General features: G+C 35.3%; 2 protein-coding genes across 2 annotated transcripts in view; one reads left to right on the top strand and one right to left on the bottom strand.

Annotated features, from left to right (window-relative positions):
* Window positions 1–614: 614 nt before the first annotated feature.
* rhoj (ras homolog family member J) lies at window positions 615–16,411 on the bottom strand. Its single transcript, XM_084431683.1, has 5 exons — window positions 15,769–16,411; window positions 6,608–6,666; window positions 2,875–3,039; window positions 2,407–2,502; window positions 615–1,822 (listed from the first exon to the last, which is right to left on the bottom strand). The coding sequence occupies exons 1-5, from the start codon at window positions 15,980–15,982 to the stop codon at window positions 1,676–1,678; spliced, it is 681 nt and encodes a 226-aa protein (XP_084287809.1). The 5' UTR covers window positions 15,983–16,411; the 3' UTR covers window positions 615–1,675.
* A 931-nt stretch (window positions 16,412–17,342) lies between these two features.
* The window catches only part of kcnh5a (potassium voltage-gated channel, subfamily H (eag-related), member 5a), an 84,657-nt gene continuing 74,402 nt past the window's right edge, over window positions 17,343–27,597 (top strand). The window contains exon 1 of the mRNA XM_084431592.1: window positions 17,343–17,535. Within this exon, the coding sequence (XP_084287718.1) occupies window positions 17,463–17,535 (73 nt within the window). The 5' untranslated portion in view covers window positions 17,343–17,462. The remainder of the gene's footprint in view (window positions 17,536–27,597) is intronic.

Raw genomic sequence — 27,597 nt, 5'->3', positions numbered from 1 at the left:
ACAAAAAGGTAAGGGCTGCACATAATATTGTCCAAACGATTTTGACACTTGTTCCAAAATACAGTAGGGAACGTCCTCATTTTGAAAAGACCAAATAAGGCGGGACTGCAATTTACAGCATAACCACACGCTACACATGAGGGGAAAAAAACAAGTTTGAAGAACAAAGCCATTTGTGTTTGAGCTGATCTTTAAAGGGGAAAATAAGGGGGTGGCTTTAGCCAGAGGAAAAACACAACAGTTAGACAGTGTACAAGCCTGGTTCTTAGTCAACACACCAGCATTTGAGCTGAAATATGGAGTGATAGGGTGTGTTTTTTTCACAGTTGTAAGATCATAATGAGTACTATGAGTGCCACTTAATAATAATAAATATTAAAAGTAAACATATGACATTTAATTCATGATTAATGATTAAACCTTTTAAAATGCATTTAGAAAAAAACAACAACTGGCAAATGGATAAGAAAAGCAATCTGAAAATGCTTTATAAAAATATAATTTAAATGTTGCATTTAAAATGATTTATCAATTTGTCATTACATTTTAGTGATTTATCTATATTTAAATTTTGGAATTAGTACATTAGTTATTAGTTACTTCTTTTTATTTTTAAGTGGCACTTACGGTCCTCCATCGGCTCATTTTTAAAGAGAACAATGAGAGCATGTTTTAAAATGTGTATAGGCAGAGTAATTTGTGATCAAATACAGAAAATTCATTCATTATTTTAGCTGTAGTTTATACTTCAAAAATCAAAATCTAAATGCGTATGAAAAATATAATAATTACAGCACCATTAAATGGCATCATTGTTCTGCACCTATATTGTATAAAGATCAAACTCTGATGGCTCATAAAAATGTGACTAAGTACACTTCATGGCATCTCAGTTTTAAAAATGGAAAATTAAAAAAGTAAATACGAATGATTCATGGGCTAATGTTGTCACAATATACATTTTCCCTTTATCCTGTCACTGACAGACTTCAGTCTCCACATAGTGTGCTTGATTGTCACTCTTTTTAAAGTATTATTGTTGGTGTCTTTGGTTGTGTAGGTAGGCAACGGTTTATTTGCTAATCGTTAGTTGCTAATTTTATATGACCCAATGATTTGTGGTAAAGGTGCACTTCTTACACTTGCAAGATGCTCTTCTTCTTTCTGCTCTACCTCTATTCATGAGTTGGCCATCCTCCAGAGAATTTCCCTTATTAACTAGCTCGAACTGCTGAAGCATTGACTCCAGAAAGAGCACAATATTGATTTGAGGTGACTGAGAAAAAAACAGCTTGCATGGAGGAATGGATTTTCATTTTTTCATAAGCCTCGAGAAACCATATAATATATGGCCCAGAGGTGAATCTAAAACGTTTGTTTGATTGAGATTGGCGACGTCGCGCCATGTCGGTTCAAGTAACCGCAGTCCAGTCTGAAACTTCTTTGGCTTGAGAAGTGAATCCTGTAAGGCAACGTGGGGAGAAATTAAGGCACTTGTTTTGGAAGCTCTCCACGAGACACACAAACCCGAGGGCAAGACCGCTCATTGTCCTGAGGGACAACGGGCGGATGGAGAAAGGAAGGATGTACAGCAGACTGGAGGCGGTTTAGGGTCTGTTACATTGCCTGAAGCTTTGGAGGACTGTGGGTTTTCACAGTTGGAGATGTTTTATCCTCACACGATAGCACAACATCTCCTGCAGGCTGCGCAGCCCCGTTTTTGTTTCTTAGGGCTGAAGATTGTCAGGATGGCCTCATCAAACACTGTCTTTAGTCCCTTCTGAGTCAATGCCGAACACTCCAGATAGCACTGGGCTCCAATCTGGGGATAGCAATATATAATAATAAGACAAAACACTCAGCTTTAGGTAAAAAGGATAGTTCACTCAAGTACTCTGTCATCATTTACTCACCCTCATGTTGTTCCAAACCTGTATGACTTTTTTTCTTCCATAGAACACAAAAGGAAAAGTTTAGCAGAATGTCAGAGCTGCTCTTTTACATGCAATGAAAATGGACCACAGTGACCAGGCTCTGATCAAGCTCTGAAAATGATTATCAAAGCTGGCCTTATAACTTGTCCTCTTATAATCCCTCAATTTGACTGTTTATTCACTATAAATGTTGCCTTGAAAATGTGGTCACCATTCACTTACTGAATAGGAAAAAAACAGCTCAAACATTCTGTCATTCTTTTTTGCGTTCCGCATGAGAAAGAAAGTCATACAGGCTTGGAACGACATAAGGGTGAGACACATTTTTGTGTGAACTAATTCTTTCAGTGCTTTGACACACAGTGGTGATCGTTCATAAATCATGCTTTCTGTTTTTTGTAACCTGGACAGATCAAGAACAAACAACTGACAATTAAGCCAAACCACCAAAAGTGTAAAAAAAAAAAACAACCTCTCGGGCTAGTTTGAGGCCTTGTTCATAGGTCAGGGGCTTCTCCTTCATCTGGAGCAGACGTGCCAGTGTCTTTGGGTCATCTCGTAAGTCAATCTGAATGAATTGGAACAAAATTTCAATAAATAAATGCCAGAATAAAAAATCAATTAAAAAAATGCCACAATGTTCTGGGATCTTTTCCTGGGTTCAAGCTCCTCAGCAGTCCATAAATATTCAGATTTGTATTTGATCTGATGCCTAATCTCAATATTTGATCTAATAACAATTATTATAATTATTATCTTTATTTATAATATTAATGGTTGATCTGATAATATAAATACAACAACAATAATTATTTTTCAGTAATAATAAAATGCATTATTATTATTTGATCTGATAATTAAATATAAACAACAACAACATTATTATTATTATTATTAATTAAAAAAATCACATCACTGTCTGAATTAGAAACTCTTGCACCTGTGTTCCAATGAGGATGTAGGGCACGTGAGGCATGCAGGATTTGAGCTCAGGTACCCATTCCTCCTGAACATTGTGATAGGAAGCTGGATTCACGACGGAGAAGCAGATGAGAAAGACGTCTGTGTTGGGGTAAGAGAGGGGCCGCAGCTGATTGTAATCCTCCTATAACACATGACGAAGATGACGAGTGAATAAAGACCTGCTTTAGACTCAGTTCATCTCATCAACAGAAACATATCATTTGGAAAAACTAATAATAAGATAAAGAGGGCAGATAATTAATTTAAAGGTTAAAGCTTCTAAATCAGTGTTTCCAACTGTTTTTTGTAACAATAAATATATTTATTGATAATAATAAGAAATGTTTCTTAGGCAGAAAGCCAGCCAATTAGTATGATTTCTGAAGGATCATGTGACACTGAAGACTGGAATAATGGCTGCTGAAAAATTCAGTTTCGCCATTGCAGGAATAAATTACATTTTAAAATATATTAAAATACTTATTTTAAATTGTAATAATATTTCAAAATACTACATTTTCCAAAAAAAAAAAAAAAAAAAGATATATATATATATAATAAAGAGACTTATATATATATATTTTTTTAAAACCTTACGGACCACAAACTTTTGAATGGTAGAGTAAATGAAAACCAGTTAACACAGTAATTTAAAGTGTTAGTTCACCCAAAAATGAAAATTATGTCATTAATGACTCACCCTCATGTCGTTCCAAGCCCGTAAGACCTCCGTTCATCTTCGGAACACAGTTTAAGATATTTTAGATTTAGTCCGAGAGCTTTCTGTCCCTCCATTGAAAATGTATGTATGGTATACTGTCCATGTCCAGAAAGGTAATCATCAAAGTAGTCCATGTGACATCAGTGGGTTAGTTAGAATTTTTTGAAGCATCGAAAATACATTTTGGTCCAAAAAATGACTACATCTAAAATATCTTAAACTGTGTTCTGAAGATGAACGGAGGTCTTACGGGCTTGGAACGACATGAGGGCGAGTCATTAATGACAGAATTTTCATTTTTGGGTGAACTAACCCTTTAACCTTTACAGGTTTAAGTACAATGCATGTACACCTGTTTGGAGATCACCGGACTAAACCACTGCATGTAAAGAAGTGTCATATCTGAGTATTTTATATTAGCCATTTAAAAGTGCATATTAAAAATGAGGACCCTGAATGTTCTGGTAAAATAAAAGTGACAAGCTGAGCATCATTAACATCTATGACTTTATTCTGTCTCTTATTATGAAATGCAAATGAACATAAATAATTTACATTAGGCTTTTAAAGTGTCAGTGCCAAATGACAACTCTGCACCAGCGCCAGCATCTTGTAAAAGTCAGTTCTTCTTGAGTGCAATTGATCTCTTAGTCAGTGATCAATAGAAGAGAAGGGCCAAACATCACACAAATGCTCCTCTGTATCATTGAACTGCTTAAAGGAATAGACATGCTGAATTATATAACTTTCATTTATACAGCAATGTGCTGCACACTACATTAGTCAGTCTGTTCAGTTCTGAAACACTGCAAATATGTATCATTACAGCTCATACTGTCCTTGCCACAGCTATAGATCCTAAGAAACATTTACATAATTATGCTGTACAGAAATACTCACACTTTAGCTTTCTTTATTACTTCAGTCCTTAAAACAAAGTAAAAAAATTTACCCTCAGTCAGTGCATTGTTGGTAAATATGTATATTTGCAAATTGGTACCCTATAGCTCTTCATGCCAGTCTAGTGCTGTATCTGAGACATCTATTGTTAAATATGCACATATGGCTATTCTCCTTGTACATATTGCATGTTTTTGCATATAAAATAATTGTTTATTCCCTCATTATTTATTCAAATATATACTCTGTAAGAAACTCCATACATCTTATTAAATGAATGCAGCCCCCCAGTGCAATGTCAGCAACTGCCAAAGTCAATATAGTCAATGATAGAATTTTCCCTGACAGGAATAATAGAAAAAGGGCAAACTTAACAAGCTGACAGTAATGATCAATCATGAAAACAGAATAATTATCTGACTATAATTCAGATTAAAAAAAATATATTTTTTAAATTATTTAAATTATAAACTGTAAGTCAGATAATTATTCTGTTTTCATGATTGATGAAATATATATTTATATTATATTTTTTAATTATTATATATATTTTTTTATAATGATCGAAATTTAGTAACAGCTATACACAAATGTCAAAAATGCCTCATTTCTATTTTTGGATTGGTGATGGTGTCATTTTCAGTTTCTTAAAACTTTGACTTAAACAATTTTATCTTAAAATGTGGAAAAAATTGGGGGAAATGATACAACAACCAGGCCAGTGTTGATATTGTTCACTAAAACAAAAACTATATATATATATATATATATTTTTTTTTTATATATATAAAAAAATTTTTGGTAATTGAAATAAATGAAATGAAATAAATTCATAAATTAGAAATGTTGCCCTTTCAACTAACTGAAATAATTACTAAAATTACAAAAACTAAAACTGAAATAAAAATTAAAACTAAAAAGAAATATTTAAAAATACAAAAACTAATAAAGATGACAAAAGCACATATAACAAAATTATATAAAACTTAAACTTAAAAAAAAACTTATTTTTTAGTTCTGAATTTAAAAAGAAATTCTAAATCCTATATAAAAAAACTAAAACAACTGTCTGACACTGTACATAAAAAGTTAGAAACTAAAGCTAATTTGGATGTTACACAGGCACTGGATAGAAAGAGTGGAGGAGAGTCATAGTATGAACAAGTTCTTTTTGTTTATGTTCAGACGTTGTAATCTGTTGCATTATATATATTCCAGGATTAACTCTAACAACTGGGGTCCAATAATATGGTTATTGCAGGGATGGCTGATTCTGTGATGCCTTTAGACACACAAGAAAAGTAAACCGCTGGGCTTTGATTTAGATGCATTTCTTCAGGCTGTATCTGACTATTCATGTGAGTTTATTTTTGAAGAATCACTGCAATAATAAGCCAAAATCAAAGTCATTATGATGGGCTGACAGTGACAAAAACCTACCAGCCTGTGGTTTGTTGTAATTTCAAGTCGCTGCTTGCAGCTTTATTTACATTATTCAAAACAGGCTGTACATTCTGCCATTAAACGCGACTGTAATTTTAATTCAGAGTGATATGATGCCACAATGTCACTTAGTGATGTTTTTTAAGAGTATTAATGTAAATCCCTTTGCCATTTTTTTAAATGATGAAATTCTACTGTATTTGGTAGGGAATGTTGAAGTAAACCTAGTGAAAAACATCAATTTGTTTAGTGTCAGGTCTGTTGCTGTACTCAGTTGTTATTTGGTAACAATAGTAAATGTATGAATGAATTTAAATGCAGTCAGTCTTATTGAGGTTTTGTTATTGCGTGAATAATGTTTGAAATCGAAATGAAAAGATCTGAAATGCATTCCATAGATCTTATTGTGAATGATTTAGCCATGCATATGCTTCTTTTTTTTTTTTTGACCTTGTCATTTGAATCAAAATATCATACTTAATCTTCTGGTAAAGTGACAGAATTCTCTCTGGTGACGTATGCCGGACTTCTTAAATATTAAGTGTGGATAATAATACAGTCATGTTCTTGGTGTGAACGGGCCTTACTCAGGTTGTTAAGCAGATGGGCTATTGGTACTATATAGACCTCAAAAACATTAACTTACTTGTCCAGCAGTATCGTACAATCCCAGTAAGTGCTGCCTTCCAGATACTGTTACATTCACTGTAAAAAATCAAAACAAAACAACAGATTCATTATACATGTAAAATAGAAGAACAGTGCAGAATATGTCTGCAAAAAGTGTTTATGCTCCTGCTATATCACATCCCTCTGATGTACTTCCAGAACTCTGGACCTGCTGTTTGGTTGTGGGTGGGAAGAACGGAGGTTGATTTGGAACAGGACAGCTGTCAACAGCAAGGGGTGACCGGTTTTGGAAAACAGGGAGGAAAGAACGGTGCGTGCGTGCATACATATTTCATTCTGTGTTGTGGGTGATGAGGGGGAGAGAACGGCTGTGTTGACACAAGTAAAAGAAAAAAAAACCCAGACAAGTCAAACTTTTGTCATCAAACAACATGCAATAAAGGACCACTGCTGAGAACAGGAAAACAGCTGGACTCAATTGAGGTATCAAACAAACTGCAGTTACTATCCACGGTGTGTCCACACTCTTCTCAAACTCAATGTTTTGAACATGAAGTGGTTTGCTAAGGCTGATAAACTTTAAAGGAATGTGTGAGAGAAGAAAATCAACTCCATGATGGCCTGAAATATTGATGCCTGGGATGACATAATTAATGCTTAGGATCTTATCCAATTTTTGATAGCCCACTAACTGTACTGAGCCAGATACCCATGAATGCTTCCAACATGGCCAATGCAATGACCTTCCAGTCATGAAAATTGTGGACAGAACCAAAGCACTTCCTGCAAACTATTGCTCTGGCTCCCTGGATGAGTCAAGAAGTTTCTGGAAAAGGAGAAGACAGACAACATCTCCAACGTTCCTCGAAAACAAGCCCAGCAAAATGTTCAGAAGAAATTCACTACAGATGATTCAGATAAAACTCTCCAATATTGTGACAATAAAAAATATGGCAATGCAGAGTTTGAGCATAGATGAACACCACTGACTATCAAAAATAATTTGATCTTTAAAATCAAGACTCTCCTTTTAGCCTGCTGCCTTCAAGCTTCAAAAATGACAAAAAGCACCATAAAAAACTATAAAAGCGGTTCATACAACTCGTGTGTCATATTACAATCCCACTGAAGTCATATGATTGCCTTGTGATAGTATCAATGTCAAATTCATGAACAAATTGTTTGACATGAACTTTCCCATAAATATTGTTTCTTATGCTCAAATAGCATTTAAAAAGTATCAGGTTATCAGGTTGGTTCAGCCAATGTGCATGTCAGGACACTGACTGTTTCTGTTTCCATTTCTATTGTAACAACAGATGCAGTGATGCGATGACTTTTGGGGTTGTATTCCGCCAATAATGCCTGTTGCAATTTCTTTTATTGATAATAATACAAGTGAATCGTCTTTGCATATACAGTCTTTGAATATTGTGATCCAGTTTTCACGTTCAAGTCATTGATTCAATGATCCAGTTACAGCAGTTAACAGCTCATTTGAAGGAAAGATTATCATGGAATACTGAGTAAAATTTGAGTTCAGAAAGCTGGAAATGTAGCGCAAGTCATTGGATGCACTTTTATGACAATTCTTTAGTACTTAGCAATTTTGAGGGAATTTATCTTTTATTTCAACTTGCAAAAAGAGTGCTAAAGAAAATGATGTCAATAGCCTATGACTTTCACAATATTTTATTATGAGAAAAGTTGCTTTGTTGCTAAACTTATATACTGAAAGCATAATTTGAACGGACCTAATCAGTTATAAACAAATATTAAATCCTAAAAGACACTAAAAAGCCCTAAAGACGTGCTTATGCTAGCTTTACTGCTTCACTTGACAGGGCATAATGTTTGTTTCATAAATTATGATTACAAGAAGGGACTATGCAGCCCTTTTAAAATTCAAATTTTACACCGCTTTGAGCGATTGCTAATCTCAGTGCTAATTTTAACAATCATGTGCTCAACACATGGGGACAAGAGACAAATTCAAAGCAGCACTAGCCCTAATGCTCCTATCTTAGCTGCATGTATGAACACGGGGTCACTGAGGAGCCACGTGGACAGTGGTGTGCAAGAACCTCCAGGGTGGTGTTTTGCTGAAAGAATGGGGCGAGGTATTGCAGCTGTGGGAATCTAGCCAAGCGGTGTTTTGATTAGATGTGCTTAGAAGTTCTTTCTCTGTAGACTGTGAAGATGGACCTGAAACAGTGGCCTTGATTCTGCCACTGCTTATCAGCTGTTCCTGACAAGTCTTTTTACCAGCACTCCTGGGGCCAGGCTAAATAAGGAGTCTGAAAAAGTGCAAGTTTTTCTTCATTTACTGATTCTCTGACTCTTTCTTTACCTATATATGAGGAGAACTACTAATACAAAACAAGGCTGAGGTAAAAGTTTGAGAAGTAGAAGCTGTGTAGAAGCAGGTCAGTGGAGACAAAGAAGGGTTAGTGGCTGTGAATCAGGCTCTCAGCTGTTCTCTCCTGTCAGCTGCTTTTCCCCATGAGGCTCGAGCTCTCGGCAAACCCCAGCCCCCATTCTGTGGCCTGGAGAAAAATCAATGTTGGGTTACAGTCTCACTCAAGACTAACCCACTGTTGTGAAACGTGATTTGGGGCGTCAGAAGCACCCACGTCCTTCCAGGCCAACTTTCTCAGCTCTTTTCTCTTTCACAGACAGGCCTGTGACATTGGAGTCAGCCACTATCTGCATTAAAGAGCTTTAGCCCATAAGAACAGTACAGCGAATTGTATAGATACTCACATGGTAATGGCAAGAGACTGCAAATTTAATTTAGACACTTTCCATTCCAGCACAGATGCATTAGGTCTCATTTACTGTAGGTGCTTTCACTGCTAATCGCAAATGACACCCATTCTTGATGGACTGTTGTCCACCATCCAGTCCAGCAAATTTCCCATAAAATTGTCTTTTAGAAATAAATGTATTTGTGTTTTAACTGCAATCTGGTAATCAGTGTGTTGTGCACCATTCAGAATTGAACTGAAAATGCCAACGCTATCTCACGACCAATTCGTACGAATTCGTACGAATGATAAAAAGTTGGCTAATTCGTACTAATTCGTACGACCTCACTCGTACGAATTTGTACGATTTGTCTAAACCCACGTGATGGGTAGGTTTAGGGGCGGGGTCAGGGGTAGGTCATTCGTATGAATTCATACGAATTGGCCAATTCGTAAAATATGTACGATTTTGCAAAAATCGTCAGGTCGTATGAATTCGTACGTATAAGCCACCTCGTAGAATTTGTACGTTTTCCCGTGAGATCGGGCTCGAAAATGCCTCAAAAAGGTTTTACTCAATTGCTTTAGCTCATTTCTGTCTCTTGTCATTTTAACTCACTGTTTTATGTGACATCACAACTCTATTGCATGTCTAAAAACATCGAGTAACTTAACCAAATTATTTAATTCATGCTTCAAAGCCAAGTTATTTTGTCAGTAAATTGGCAAATGCCACCAAAATGAGACCATGGCAATCAACCCTGGAGATGATTGTTATACAAATAAATGTGTTGTTGACACTGTACATTTTGTCTTGCTGAATGCTATTGTGTATCAAACTGAGTTATTTAGATACTTATTTCAGCAGGTTGTTTACTGGACAAAAGTCAATACTGTAGTAAACAGAAAAAGAATTTGCATATTTGTATGTATACAGTTACAGTACATATATTTATAGCAATGTGTTACATGTAAACAAAAAACATTCAATGTGAAAGATATTTATGAAATATACCTGTATGTCGGACAGATTTTGATCATTTTCATTTTGCATGTGATGGCTCACATGATGGAAAAAATGTTGTGAAGAGTGACAATTTAAATCAACTCATCAGCTTTGATCACCAAGCCATGTGCATTTAGTTACTTTGAAATTGTAGACAATTGTAGGCTACTTATTCTTTCCCATACACAAAAGAAATATATTTTCTGGATATGTTTTGGAATATATGCACATATTTGAAATTGGCCCAATAAATATATTTCATACTTATATTTCATATATTTTTGTTATATTTCAGAATATATTTCAATGTATTTTTTTCTGTACGGGTCCCCAAAAGTGTCAAAAATATATGTGGCATATATTCCAAATACATTGAAATATATTCTGAAATATAACAAAAATATATGAAATATAAGTATGAAATATATTTATTGGGCCAATTTCAAATATTTGCATATATTCCAAAACATATCCAGAAAATATATTTCAAATATAATTCTTTTGTGTATGGGTTTGCACATGTGCCAAAACACATGTAATTTGCCCAAATGAATAAGAAATTCAAATCTGATCTTATTGTTTTGAGAATTGAGCCATAGCGATAGTGAAAATTCCAGTTCAATTCCTGAAATTGAATTTAGTAAACAGGATGCAGAATTGCAATAGAAATTTGAATGTAAGGAAGTAGAATTGAAATAAATAAAAAACATTTGAAAAGCAGAATTTGTCAAAAGAACTCTAAATGTTGACTTTACAAATCCTTTAAAAAAGTTTGAAAAGATAGGCATTCTTTAAAGGACTTGTAAATGCATATGTATATAATTTCCTACACAGTATTCTATAAGATCTGCTCTGCTTTGCCAAATATATCCAGTATGTGCTTGCAGTGTGATGTATAAATGGGTTTGTATATTTTTCGAGTGGTTGGCATTCCTGAAGTGTGATTTCTAAAGAAGCTTGTACCGCTAGTGTTCATTTGAAGGCATTGGTGGGTCAAAGTCCAAAATAAACCACAGGGTTTCATCCTAATTTTAATTCCTGTTGCTGCAGAACTGTGCTTGCCAGAGGCTCGAAGTGTACATAATCTACACATTTTGCATAGCATAACAAAAAAAATGCATTAATGTGATTAATCTTGCGTTCTGAAGCCAAAAGAATCTGTAAGACCCTTACACAGCACTTGTTATAAGATTAAGCATTGCCTGCTGGTGAATGTTTTGTGACAGTACTTTCACTCAGCAAAACATTAAATAGGCTTAACCACTCACTGTACATACACCAGTAATTATGAGCTTTTATTAAATTACTTATTTATGAACCCTCTCTTTCTACTCTCAAAAATATTTAAATTTATGATATCACTTAAAGGGACAGTTTACCCAAAAATGGAAATTCTGTCATCATTTACATTAATATTCACCCTATTGTCATCAGAAACCTGTATGATTTTCTCTCTTCTGTGGAACAGAAGAAAATACTTTGAAAAATGTTTTCAGTTAAGTTTTGGACCCCATTGACTTTCATTGTATGGACAAAACAGTTGAAACATTATTATGTTGTGTAGGACAGAGGAAATAAAGTCATAAGATCAAATTAGCATTTTTTTCTCAATAATTAAATTATCTAGAACTAATTCAAGTGTGCTTTAGACGTACTCAAGTAAACATTTACCGCTAAGTAAAAGTGACAAGTTCAAAAGAAGGTTTACTTCTTTTAACCACTCCAACCAATTTCACCTTTTGCTCTTTCCACCAACCAAACACTAACCAAATCTGGCATGTTTATACCACTAACCATCAAACCACATGAATATTATGAGGCAACAAAGAATAGAATACATCTTCAAAACCAGAACAAAACACAGCGGAACTTTCCTTGGTGTTTCTGGTATCCTTTACTGGTATTAATTTAACTATTATGGATGTCAGTGTTAATAAACACTGATAGGCTATTGTTTTATTTATGACTTATCTCAAACATAAATAGTTTTATTTTGTGCATAATATTCATGCTTATGGTGAGTAAAAAAAAAAAAAAAAAAAAACTTTCAAAGAACTTAGGTGCTTAGATCTGCCAATCCAAGGATAGAAAATGTGAACTGCTACTTTCCTATCCTGGCCCTGACAAAAAAAAAAAAAAACTTTAGCTTTACAGCTATATGGCATTTCAGTATTGACCATGTAGGAATATCTACAATGCAATATAATTGGCGGATTAGTTGATTTTGTTAGGAGTCTAGTGGGAGCCACACTAGACGATGACTCATCTCAAACACATTAGCAGGCACTGTGTCATGTCCCGGGAATGTCATCGGTTTGTTTTGGACAAGGGAATTCTGATCCCATGGGATTTATTGACGGAAACCATAGTCCCACATACTCCTGGGTTGAGCTCTGACTCTAATAGGTTGCAATCACAGTGGTTCTGGTGAAAAGAATATAATGTCAGTTCACTCCTCATGAATATATTATATTTGGCCTTATTTACTTTTTTTTTTTTTTTTAAGTTATGTCTTATTAACTTATGTTTTCTTATTTTATTTGGAGTTATGTCACCAAAAGTAGAAGGTATGTAAGCCACCAACCCAACCCAACCAAATAAAAATAGATTGTTTAGACAACAAACTAGCTGGAAAGGTGAAATGCTGTACTAAAATATATATAATATATATATAATATAAAACAAATGTTTAATTGAGAATTTTATCCAGCAAGGATGCATTAAATTGATCAAATGTGACAGTAAAGACTTGCATGGTTAAAAAAAAAAAACTGACATGAATGTATCATGGTTTTCACAAATATATTGAGCAGTTGTTTTGAACACAGATAATAATAAGAATAATTAATGTTTATTGAATTATATGTTTATTTAAATCTTTATATTCTACTATATTACCTTGATGAGCATAAGAGACTTCTTTCAAAAACATCTTACAGACTCCAAACTTTGAACAGTAATATATATATTAAAACAAAACTGTATTTAAATTATTTAAATATTTCAACAATATAAATATATATCCAAATACCTGCAGCTTGAATTCCTCAGTTCACAATTTCAGTTCATACAATTTGAAAAAGACGCATACTTATTAATTATATTTTCACTGATAATTTGATTGCAGTATTCCCAATGCGTTATATTGCAAACTGTTCAATTACTGCTGGAGCATGAATGGAATAAATGCAGAGTTTTTCATTTAAGACCAATTCTAGCATAGCAGCACAGTAAAGCTTTCAGTGGCCTACAATGGGAGCTCTGTGCTCTTCAGCCTGGACATTAAGCCACTATGTGACAATTCACTACTTTATTATGATGCTGTGTAAAGGCCCCTCTCAATGTGGAGATAGTAGTGGGGCCTAATATGAATGTAAGTGATTGATTGGCACTAGAAGAATATTGTTACTGTTCTCTCTCAATTTCCCTTAACACAAGAAAGTGCTGTATAGTGATGATACCAAAAAACACCTCTTTCTGGATGGGCAATATAAAATTATTCCATAAAATGAATTCTAATGCAAATCTCAATTGCTGATATTCAACATAGAACAACTGAGTATTTGATGGACACTTAAAGGGTTTTACCAAATTAAAACATGCATTTCTACTTTCATGTACTGTAATGATGGCATTCTACCTATAAAGTGTTTGAGTACTTCTACCTTTTACAAACCATGCATTCACTATGTTTGCCGCACACTATAATGGAACCAAATAAAAATGCCTTTATGTGTTCTCTATTTTTTATGAGCACCGTTTCATTTCCTTATAGGTGAAGTGTGTAATTTATGCACCACTAACATAAACAAAATGAATTGTAAAAATATTGATATAGGTATTAATGAAAAAAAGGATATGAGAAAGCTTTAAACTTCATTCCTTATTTTTTCATTAACACGTCTCCATTCAAATTTTTGGTCTGTGACAACATCCATTTAAGTGTCCTCTGGACGGCCTCCACATCATAACTCATCAGCTTCATTTAACCAGAGGAGTTGACCAAGAATCACACTCCTTGAAAATCTTTCCATCTCATTCAACTCCCAAGAGTTTAAACGTTTTACTCACTCGTCTGTCTTTATGTCTTGAGCCTGCAATGACCAGCTGGAGAAAATTACAACACAGGATACTATTAAAATCTCATAAAATGGAAACTGCCCAGATAAACATGCCTTATTTGATCAAATTGCACATTAGAAAAAAAGGAAAGAAAATCATTTGACAATACCTGGTTTAAAGTTTTAGAGCTTTCACAAATGAGAGAGCCATACAGATATATATATATATATATATTTACTTTTCACAAAGATTTATCCATTAATCATTTGAAGATGAAGATTGCTGGATAAGAGACTTTGCAAACATTGGAAATAAGACAATCTCTCTCTCTTTTTCTCTCTAGCCTGTAAAAATGATAACTTTTCCCACTGCTAATAACACCAAAAGAAAAAAGCCAAGCATTGCATTGGGAAGGTCTACTTTTGTAGCACTCATCACTTTTCAGCGTAGAATTTTGGAGTGCTTGGGAGAATTGAGTAAGGGGAAACTGATAGTAAAATATATTGTTGGTAATATTTCTTCCTATAAGTTCTTTGCTTTGGCATACATTGTATTTATGAGGGAAATGCCATGCTGCTCTCACAGAGCTGTACCACTTTCAGAGGATGTTGAAGCTGACCTGTCAGCCACTGTGTAATTAGACTTGATCCTCATATGATTCTCAGAGCATGCATGTATCACGGGGGCTTTCCCTGCAAAGAAACCAAAGCCTTATGCTGTCGTGCATATGCGTGAGAGTCAGAGGGAACGAGAGAGAGAGAGAAAAAAAACTTAATAGATGGTAAACTTAATGATTGGCAACACATTTGTGCAAAACACTGTGGTTCCACAAAGATGCATAAAGCACAGTATTGACAGCGCGTTTAGATCTCGTCTGCTCCTGTGATCAACAGGTTGCCGGCACGCGAGCTCTGACACGCACCTCGCTGCTATTACCCGTCTTGCGGAACATAAAGTGTCTTTGACGTCCCTAACACAGTAAGAAACTACCTTAAAGACGTTTTAAGCACATAATAACAAACACTTAATTATTTTTGCATTATTATATCATTTTTGATTAACCTAAATTAAAGACGTTTTAAGCACATAATAACAAACACTTAATTATTTTTGCATTATTATATCATTTTTGATTAACCTAAATTAGCGGAGGCAGACCCTCCCCCCGTACCCCGTTTCTAGTTTTTAGTCTGTCGGCCCTGCAGTCCTCGCTCTGGAAGTTGATATCTCCTCTTTCAGGCGGCTATTCTTGGGACCGTCCCCTACCCTGTAGCCTACTGTATGGGGTAGACAAGGATTAGGTAGACATGCTGTACACTTCACTTCATAAACAGGGATGTTTTGAGCTAGAAACCAACTTACCTGCGTAGTGATCGAATACAGTTGGCACATATTCCTCGGGAAAAGCATCATTTGCGTAACTCATCAGCAAACAGGTTTTTCCCACCGCTCCATCGCCGACCACAACACACTTCAACATCTTCTTGGTCGTAGTATCGACAGGATTGCTGTTACTGCCTCCATCCTCAACCGCTTCCACTGCATTCTGCCTACTTTTCGAGCTGAGAGTAGGCATGATAGTTGGTCAAGTCCAGAAACTATACTCACCACAGGTAGCCAAGTCTTCTGTCGACAGAAATATCAATCTTTGAGACGTTAATCTTGGTTTGACCAGTTTAAACACTCGAGTTTATGTGTCGTAGACTTCGGTGAGCAGGCAAATCCGTCAAGTAGGTGACCCACGCTTTAGCTCGCGCTTCCGAAACAATCCGGCGCCATCGAGAGCAGCTTCATGAAAACTCACGATAACTCCTACAACTTGCATTCCGTCATTTTACATTTTACAGGTCCGACGACGAAACCAATACAAAAGCCGTGTCTGTGACCCTGGTTTAGCCTACTCCCATTAATACTCCAAACAGCTTTCCACATTCGCCCCTACGCTGCTACGCATCGTCAGTGTCAGGAAATCATTGGTTTCCTTGCGAAATTCCATATTAGGCAGGAGTGGGCTGGGAACAATAGGGGCTCTGTCCACAGCCTACTCAGACAGGGGACTTCAGCGGCGCAGGAGGGGCGGGAGGGAGGACGTCCCCAATCTAACTGCATTTCCGAAAATATGGCGCCACGGGATGGCTTGAGTTGGATTTTCATTCATTCATTCATTCATTCATTCATTCATTCATTCATTCATTACTTTCTTTCTTAGAAATTCGCTCATATTTGTTAAGCAATAATAAAATATAATAACAATTTATCTATAGTTTAGTTTAATTAATTTATTCTATGTTTCTTTTCACTATATCCATGGGCATCGAAATTCCTGTGCGAGTCAATTTTTATTGTTACAGCTTAAGCTTGCAAGTGTGCAGAGCCGGGGAGCGCTCTGTGGCTCCTCCATCATTTTAGTTGAAACCCTAAAACACCCCAGGCTTTAAATTGCACTTGGCAGTATAGTTATGAGGCTTTGTGTCTTTGTCCCTCATTTACCCAGCTCCTACCTGGTCTTCTCCTTTGTTTGGGGACAGTGGAGTTTGTTTGAGTTTTGCCAGACCAATTAAGGCAAACAAGACAGCCTGGACAGCCAGTCAACTTTTATAAGGCTTAAAGAAACTAAAATATTCACTATTTCTATTAACGTAATTTAGAGCAACTAATATCATTAAGATTGCGCGAAGATTTCCTTCCTTCCCCCTGTTCATGAATTATAGCATTCTGCTACTGGGAGTGTTCAGTGAGTTTTCATTAAATCGCGCGCAATTGGCGCCATCTGTTGCATGAGACTATCTCCATGGCACCGGGCATCGATGTTGAGATTCCTGTGCCAGTCAATTTTTATTGTTACAGTTTGCAAGTGCGCAGGCGCAGAGAAGGGGAGCGCGGAGCCTGCAGAACTGCGAGCGCTTTGTGGTACAAAGGACCCATAACAGTCAGACACGGCGCAGCGTTACAATGATCTTCTCCATCCCACCGATAGATTCCCATCCCGCCTGCATCACTTTTACGACCAGCTTCCACCAAGTCCGCGAGCCTGACCGACACTGCCCGACCGCAGAATGCACGGGGGAAAAAGAGGACTGGTGGCACCACAGAACACTTTTTTGGAAAATATTGTCCGTCGCTCAAGTGGTAAGATGATCGGTTTCTTCAGATTGCAGTACCTGATAAAGCAAAGAGGGAAAGTCTTATGATGGCTTAAGATATGTATAAATTCTCTCTCGCTTTTTTAACTTTAATAGTGTATTTGCTCAGAATTATGCGTAAAAACAAGCTTGTACGTTTCTTTCTATAAAAATGGGAAACCTAATCTGATCAAAGTAAGCTTGAATATTTGCATACGACGCGACTATACGTATAGTCACTTCTAGATACTCTTCTTTATTGACAGTTTAATAAAAACTTTATTTATAATGATTAATGCTTAATATTAAAAAGAGCGGCAATACAGGGAGCAACCGTGAGCAAAACATGATCGCACCATTACCATAATAATAGTAATTAAACACTGTTAATAGCACATTGCCCAATTGATTCTCAAAACATTACCTTTCTACTATTGCTGCCCATTATCGGCAATAATGTATTAATGCATCAGTAAGACTGTTACTCATCTGTTCCTCAAAGAATTCTGAATAAAATATCTAAATTTCCACAAAAATATCAAGCAATTACAAAATGTTTTCAACATTATTAATAATATGTCATATTATTTGATGACATCTACAACCTATTCGGGATGAATCTCACACGGGGAAACATTTATTTGCGTCAACTGACGCTTGTGAAAAGTGCGTGTATTTTGTGTGGAGTCTCACCAACAGCCATTTCGTCTCACGAACAATCTTTCTAGCTTATGTGTAAAACTTTAAACCAAAAATTTAAACTAGCACTTCAGGTTCATAGTGTTTGATGGGAACTTCACTATTATAAATAATAAATTATTTTATTTTTAAGTTAAATTATGCATTGTAATCACTTTTAATAGCATGCATTTTCAGTTTTATTTATAGTAATATATAATAAAAATGATTATTATCATTATTATTAATTTCATCCAAGTAGTCAAAGAGGGTCTAGAATCATCATGGGTTTATCTACATGTTCATTTCTCAATTGCTTATATCATTAAATTATTTTTAATCATAGCAAAAGTTCATTTAAAGTTGATGCTGTTTTTCTTGGCTGCTTTGCGGTGGATCTTCTCATTTGTGAAGGGATTGTCGCCTGTAGTGTGAATTGCAGTCGTTTTGTGTCACATACATTTTCCATGTTAATCTGCCACAGGACTTCACCAGTAGAGGTCACACATGATTACTGCATCAAAAGCTATTAATATCCCTGCACACAAATACACAGACTTAAAAGTTGAAGGCATAAATTTGGTGTTTTTTGTATATTGAGACCAGACAGTTCTGTCTGATAAACTCTACGTGTGTGTTTTCATACGGTACCCTTCAGCTCATAATACCATGCCTTGACATTTGCTGTGGGCAGCTCTCTGACTTCCAAGGGTCTCCGGATCTCCCACACACTCTTTACCAAATCTGAGGCAGAGCTTGTATCTTTTGAGGAAAAAAAAAGGCTCTACATTATTTTTTTTATAAAACCTGATCATATTCACTGTTTTAACGAGATGCTGATGTTTGTATTCTGTGAGCTCCCCTGTCACTGTGATCATTGTTTAATGTTTCATCAATGCATTAAGTGGAAGAATTTAGAATTCCAGTTCAGATGAAGTTGTTAAGCACATCTCATGTTGTTTTTGGACATCCTGCCTCATCCCATTACTAATTTAAATATGCTGACAGAATATGAATGGGCTGGATAATTGATTCTTGCATTTAAATTTACATTTATTTTCTTGTCAAGGATTTTTAAATAAGAAAGCTCGTGCATTCTGTATCTGGATGAATGAACTCTTACACCGGCGTCAATTGGCACAAGTCAAAAAGAGTCAAGAAGTATTTAATGCCTGTCAAGAATAAAAATGAGAGGTAAATAAAAGGGAAGGTAAGAGCCTCATCCTTCCCACAATTTCACCATTTAAAAATATATCTAAAGTCAGTGCCGATGCTGCCAATGAGCTGCCAGCTCTCACTGAGGCTCCATGCTGATGGTGATTTTAAAATTATATGGATGAACACTAGAAAATTCTCTTAACATTTTAGAATTGTAGAGCTGATAATTATTTACAATATGATTTTGCAGCTATAATATTCCGGTGGTGTGCAAGTGGTAAATAAAGTAAGTTAACACTGTGATTTTTGGAATAAATTGGAGAGAGTTTGGCAGGAACTGGATCTCAGTGTAGTTGGAATCTACAGAGGTATTAGAAGTCTTTTATGTGGTCTTTATGAAGTTAGGATGCTAAGGTTTCAAAAATTATTTTCCAAAAAAGATGAGACTTGATTTGGTTTGACTTTAAAAGAGTATTACCTCCTTCATCATGTTGAAACCTCAAAACACCCCAGGCTTTAAATTGCAGTTGGCTGGTTGAGCGAGGCGTAAAAAGCTAAGCAATCAAAACTCTTCATTATTGTCAATTATGTAATAGCCAGAAATGATCCAATCTTTGAGCATAATTCAGTCAATTCGTCAAATTGTTCAGGCAATTTGTTTTTCATATACCTCTTATATCATCATACGCAGCATGTCTACCTCAAAATAATGAAGCCTTTGACTAGTTCAGGTGTTTCTGAGGCTTTGTGTCTCTGTCCCTCATTTACCCAGATCCTCCCTGCTCTTCTCCTTTGTTTGGGGACAGAAGAGTTTGTTTGAATTTTGTCAGTACACTTAGGGCAATCGAGACACACAGCTGGGGACAAACAAAGTCAACTTTTATAAGGCTTTTTATCTTGTTAGAACAGCAAAAGCAGTGCATATTTCTCTCCAATTTTCTAGAAACAACTGTGGTGAATTATAATGTGTTAAAGAAGCTTTTTGTAGTCAGGTTGATGTTTGGCTAATCAGTGACAGCAGGAGCTCTCTCTGACTGGGAAATTAAATGATTTCACAAGTGCTTTTTGACATTGAGGAAGCCCTTACCTGCTGAACCAGCTTTCAAGGCTGACAATTCCATGAACAAATTGCATATGTTTGGTTATATGGGTTAAGTTTTTTTATTTTATTTTATTTTATTTTATTTTATTTTATTTTATTTATTTATTTATTTATTTATTTATTTATTTATTTATTTATTTATTTATTTATTTATTTATTTATTTATTTATTTATTATTTTTTTATTTTTTTATTTTTTTTTTATTTTTTTTTATATTTTATTCTATTTTAATTTATTTAAATTATTGAATTTATTTTTTTATTATTATTTTTTATATATTTGTATTTTTAATAATAATAATAATTATTATTATTATTTTTATTGTTGTTGTTATTTTCAGTATGCAGTGCTGTATAATTTCTCCCATTTTTGTACTCATTTATTCTCTCTCTTTTCCTACCTCCTTAGAACTGTTCATTTGCGTATTGCGTATGGGGCTTATGTAATAATGTACCACAGCTCGTCTGAGCATGGTTGCCCATGGCCATCCTCAGCTTGCTCTTTTGTAATGCTTGTCACAGTGTAAGGTATACATGCACACTACACACTCTCAAAGAGAGAAAGACAGAGAAAGGAAACTTTTGAGAGAACCAAAAAAAAAAAAAAACCTTAAGGAGATCAGTGAGGAAAAAAGATATCCATGCCAAACCAAAGCAGAAAAAAGAAAGTGCTAACCACTGTTTACCAGTTCAGAGAGCTGGTTGTGTTTTGCGTTCAATAAACCGGAGGAAACCAATATCTGATGTGTATCTAAACTGATTTTTTTTTTTTACATGCTTGTGATCCTGAACATAAATAAATTTTTCACAAAGATCACAGGCGCTAAAAATGGTGTACTCCTTGTAAATATAGGTTTATCTTAATAGGATCTGTTTCTTCTTCCACTTTCCCTGTATAGTCGTCCTTTCACCCAGAAGCAGGTGTACCAACCTGCTTCCACGTAAGCAGTGCAAGAACACACACAATGCAATAGCATCACATACACAGAAAAATCTGAATGTTAATGGATCCAAAAATAGAAGAATGTACGCTTGTTTATTGGCATTACTCCCCACTGCAGTGACTGCCAGTAACATGCAGATGAGAGCTGGAGAAGACACTTTGCACCTCCTAATGGCGGCTGTAGGGAGCATGTACTTGGTGAATTGTTTGTTACGGTCTCCAATTGCCCCACCATATTCTTTTCTAGCGTAGAAGACTGGTAGAACATCTCTGACAGCTCCCTCAGAAAGTACAGGCTGCTCTAGGTTTTCTTCTACAGCCTCGCTGTGCTGTCAGTCCAGTCTGCTGTTCGATGGATTTTCTATGTATTTGTGGCTTTGTACCGTCCCCATTTGTTCATTTTGAATGGTTGCTGTATGAAAATCCACCACAAACTCCACTGTCTCACTTCAGTTTAACTGCAGGTTGTTTTCCATAAGAAAATTCTGTCATTAATTACTCGCCAAACCCCAACAGAATGCCATTACAAACTTTCTTCCGGGGGAGGACAAAATTTGATTTGCAGAAAGTGTTTAGATTAGAATATACCCAATATCAGTAAATGGGGACTAGATCTATCAAGATCAAAAAGCGCCATAAAATACCATAGAATGTTCCATATGACTCATGAACTTGTAAGGCGGGAAAAACTGGAATAGAGGGCAACTCTCTGAGAGAACAAAGGAAATTAACATTTGAACTCACTCTTGTGCACTATCGAGATGCAAGTCTCACCTCAGAATCATCCTAATCTACATTTCCTTCCCTCTTCCCCGTCCCTTCTCCCTCATGCTGAGATCACCAAAATTCACCCAAGAATCTATATGCTTTAATGTGAATAATTATCATACAGTATTATACATATTTGGTATCATTTGAAATGTCTCAGTGCGACTGGTAAAAATGTAAACCAAAAGGTAATAAAGTTTTTAAGAGTTTAGAGATAACTTGCACACAAAGGAGGGTGGGTCTTCCAGGCAAATGGTCTCCTGCTCTCGAAAGGTGTAAACTCTGAATGCAAATTCCGATTGTTAGCAAATGTTTCCATGTGAAAAGAAGTTTCTGGCTAGATAATGAAATGCAACAGGAGGCTCAGGGCGATTCTGTAACTCAGATCAGCCCATAATGTTGAAGGACCTCAAGGACTTGTGTCGGGTTTAGCCTACATCTTTTACTCTTTATCTCTGAGCATATTGATGTTATTGTATTGATTATCTTTGAACTGATTATGAAATTGGCATAATACATTTACCTGACATAATAAATTGTAAACAATTGATTTTATTCTAACTGACTCTGAGTTAAAAAGAAAGAGTTAAAAAGAAAAGTCAAACATTCGCTTGCGGTCATGTCCAATTCAATATGTCGCACTAACCCATTAAAAGTATTAGTTAAAAGTAAAAAAAAAGAACAATGCGGCTCACTACATTACCATTTAAAAGTTTGGGGTTGATACGATTTTTTGGTAACACTTTATTTTACAGTGTCGTTGTTACACGTTACATGTAATAAATGTAGTAATAACTATAAATTATGCATAATTGCATGCAATTAACCCTAAATCAAACCCTCATCCTAACCCTAACCCTATAGTAAGTACATGTAGTTAATTAATATTACTCAGTACTTAAATATATAATAACAGTGTAACAAAGACACCTTAAAATAAAGTGTTAACATTTTTTTTGAAATGATCTTTCTTTTTTCTTAACATGCTGCAATTATTTGATTAAAAGTACTTAAATCTTTTGATGGCCCAGCTGAATTTTCAGCATCTTTACTCCAGTCTTCAGTGTCACATGATCCAGAAATCATGCTCAAGAAACATTTACTCACAGTTTTTATTTATTATGTTGATACATTGTGTAATTGCTTAATATTTTTTGTATAAATTGTGATACTGTTTTTTTTTTATTCTTTGAGGAATAGAAAGTCCATAAGAACAGCATTTATTTGAAAGAGAAAGTCTTCACTGTCACTGTTACTCAATTTAATACATCCTTGCCTAATAATTTTTTTTACTGTTGTGTATTTTCCATAAAACACACTGTACAGTAGGCTCAAAAACTGCCACCAATTGGTAAAGCAGTGAATGATTCATGAGACTGGGGTTCTCCACCTGATTTGTCTTTGGCTTGATTCTAAGTCAGCTTGGCCAGATGTATTTATAACATTAACATAATAAAACGGGCCATTTGTGAAGCTGAAATAAACTTGTGGCAAATTGTGTATTATAAAAAAGTGACATATTGGCCCTCAGGAAATCTCAAAGTTCGTCAGACCTGACCTGAACCTTCCCTATTGGAATTCCTAAGTGTACGCTTGAGATTAAATTGACAACGATCCTCAAAGCCGTTTGCTTAAGGCAGGACCTTAGGTCGGAGATTGGCAGTGGTTATTTCCTAATGCAATCCAAAGTAATGGAGTCAAATGCTGACACACACAAAGTGTCACACCGTAATTGAATAGAGAATTAAAGAGGGATAAAGAATGACAGCGAGAGGCGATGAAGCCAGAGAAAAGGTCACAAATTGTCTCAAAGCAGAGAGTCTATCGCACAGCGTTTAATAATCAGTGCAATTTATAAGTCTGCTACCCTCTTTTGTCAAACTTGAAAGTTTTAATCTGAATCATGGCCTGTCTTTCTTGTTAGAACACTGCATTCCAAATGTCAAAGAATAACATTTTTTATAGCATGATTTTGAGTCACAAATGCTAAGAAATGTGAATTTGGATACATAAAAACACGTGTGAGACCAATAATATTTCCCTCAAATGTTGTTGCTATAGCCTTAGAGAGTCATTTGAACAAACGGTTTCATAATGAAAAATATTGCTGACTTGCACATTCCCAGCATGCATTGCAACAGGAATAAACTGTGTGGATTGCATTATGATGCATAATTTTGTCTTTTGCTGACATTATGCTGTTGAGGTGTATTGATTTTCAGCATTAGTTTAGTCTTGCGTAGTCAGACGCTTGTCCTGTGGCATAAGATCAGGACCTGATCCTCAATTGTTGCAACTTTTTGCTGTGTCTGAAATCACATACTGAGTAGTAGGTACTACATTTGGTTTCAAACTTACTTCGCGACTGTTAAAAAAGTATGTTCTAAATAGTATGGATGTGTGTAGTATATGAATTTAATTCGGATGTGCTACATCCGCCATGTTGTCATTGTCTTGTGACTTATGGCATCAGTCGCGTTGCTTCACCTCCATTCACAAATCCTCTCCCATGGCCTCATGGGACAGTAAAGTGCTCATCGAATGCACACTTCAGAATCTCTCCGGAAGTGGTAGGCCATCCAGGTACTTTCCACCTGTTTAATGAATACTATGAATTCGGACATATTACTCAACTCACACACTGTTTTTCACCTACTTTATAGCATGGATGTTGGCATATTCAGACACAGCAAAGAACTTCCATCTTCAGCAGGAAGTGACTGTCTGATTGACATTTAAAGTGACCAACCACAGTTTGTTTGTTTTTAAGGGGTGGGTTTAAGGAATATACAGTATTTATCTAGAGGCATTTAGGGACAGGTTTAAATGAAATATATATTTTATTAAACACACCCCTATAGGCAAACAAACAAACTGTGGTTGGTCTCTTTAAATGTTAATCAGACAGTCTCACCGTAAAATATATGTGTTGTTAATTTCTGACTGATAGAAAAAAGAAAGTTGGCAGTCAATCAGATTATAATTTGCTACCGTTGTTGATGTTTGTGTGAGGTTTTTTTTCATGCAGTTTTTACGTGCATCTAAATGTAACTATTTCATATAATATGAATACATATTTGCCTTGATATTCTCTTCCTCACAGTTTTTCATTTCCGTCATACACATAATTGATGACATTTAAAAATATGAACACTAAATCTGTTTCTGAAATGTATAAGTCATCCAGTGCAAAAAAAGCTTAACGTAATTAAAAACGCATCACGTTTCTCAGCATTGATGTATAACTGTTCCCAATTTCTTTTTATAGTGCATTTTATTATGTTGCATTTACATGTGTTATGCAAAAGAAGATGCAGCTGTTTCATGAGTTTGTGTGAGTGGGCAAGTAAAGCGGAAAGAAAATGATATGTACATATGTAAATGTGGCCATGTGAGTGCTGATATGAGATGTTTTTCCTGTAAACACACTGCTGTGGAATTGTAGGAGCAACCTAGCAGCTGTCTGTTGGCCTCCCACGTGGGGTTGGCACGCACATCACTAAGTCTTTCATCGCTGTCAATATGCCTCTTATTCACCATTTACACAATAAGCTTTCGGCAGCATCCTATATTACACATAAAGTGCTGATGGACTGCCGTATGCTTCACGTGGATCTGGAAGTGTAATCAATGTGTGTGTTACAACCACTTGGGCTATTTAAGGTCTGAATCAGCTGACATGAGCTGCTCTTAAAAACAACAAGACTAATTCAATAGAGACACAGGTAAGCCTAAGTGTTAATTTGCCTCAAGTGAGATTATAAAGATTAAAGTCTTTCTAGCCTCTATATTCCATTGATTTTACATGCCGCCAGACAAAACAGCTGTGTCCTCTTATGGCCTGTGAAATGGATGCTCTTTTTGCCTTGAGGTGGATCTGGATGTGTGCCGTCTGTATACTGCATTGCTTTATACAGCGTGGTTCAGTTGTTTCAATTGTGTTTGTCCATATCATTTTAATTATAAATAAATAATGGTCGTAATAATTTGTTTTCATTACTAAGTAATGGGTTTGTTTACAAAGACTGAAATAAAAACTACATGAAAATAAAAATATAAATGGAAAAACATTTAACTAAAATAATTTTTAAAATGGGCAAAAATTATTTTAAGCTTTAGTTTTTGATATATAGTATATTATAAAGCTTGAAACCTTTCAAATACCTGCATTAAACATACCACTATAACAGTAGAGTGTCCTGAGAAATTTCATTTGAAATTTTGAAAGTATACTAGTCAGTGCATTAACTTTGGCAGCCACACTATAACCAAAATAAAAGATAGAAAGCTCTGAAATAATTTAAACCAACATTGACAGATTGAAAACTTGTCCATAAGGGCTCATGGTGATGGATAAAGTATGAGATCGGAAGAAAAAAAGATTATTTCTTAGCTTTTGCTTTCACTCAAACTTTTGTGTTCCCAGAGAAACCTTGAACTCGCTCACTTAAGCATTTACCGCAAAAGGTTTGTGAGCCAGTGTTATTTGTACCATTGAGATATCATTATAGTTGTTATTAATATTTTGAATAAATTTTTATTTTCCATTAAAAAGGTATGTCTTGTGCGTTTTGCCCTTATTACCTAAACTTGTCAACAAGGCTACATTAAGTGAATGCGAGTGCATTAGCAGGTAGTTGTGAGTCACAGGTTTTTATATGAGATGAGGACATTGCTGCAGCCGCTGATGAGGCTGAAACCAGCATATCCAGTGCAAGTAGGCATTGACCTTTTTAGGCTTTAATTATAATAAACATTATTTTATTTATTTATGCGTTATATTGAAGAGAACTTTTGAAGGATATTGGTTAACTTTTACCATTTTTGAGCACTTGAGCTTAACTGAGACTTGAGTCTTTGTAGACGGATAAAATGCTCTTGTGTCGATTGCAATATTGAGGAGTTCAGTTTTTTTCTGAATAAACGTGATAGTTCTCCTCACAAATCAACTTTTTCTTGTTTTTTAAATGGCATGTCTCTTAGGTGGCGAGGACTAGTGCATCTTTGAGCCTATAAGTGCTGTTAAAATCAGACACTCTAAGACTTACTCAAGTGGTATTGTGACTTGTGACTTGTAATGGAGTCATGTTTGCTGTAAGGTGTTTGTACTTTTACTTACAAGTATGGTTTTCATGTACTCTTTACACCTCTGATTGAAAAAAATAAAATAAAAAATTCTAAAATAATAAATGAAAAATAATTCTAACAAATTAACAAAAAATAAATACATAAAATGGCAATAAAAAATGTATAATAAAAAAAAATCAAAACTGTTATGACTCCCATTGCAACAACATCTCAGTCAACCCAACAGTCATTCCTCGCAAAGACTATTCTTTGTTATTGTTATGCTGTGGAAGTGACTGCTCCACTCGCCTGAACTCCTTTTCTATATTAGTTATTAATGCTTGACTTCTTGCC

Source organism: Rutilus rutilus (assembly GCF_951802725.1).
Source record: "Rutilus rutilus genome assembly, chromosome: 15".
Classification (NCBI taxonomy): domain Eukaryota; kingdom Metazoa; phylum Chordata; class Actinopteri; order Cypriniformes; family Leuciscidae; genus Rutilus; species Rutilus rutilus.
The sequence above is the reverse complement of the archived record's forward strand: the minus strand, read 5'-3'. Positions and strand labels throughout refer to the sequence as shown.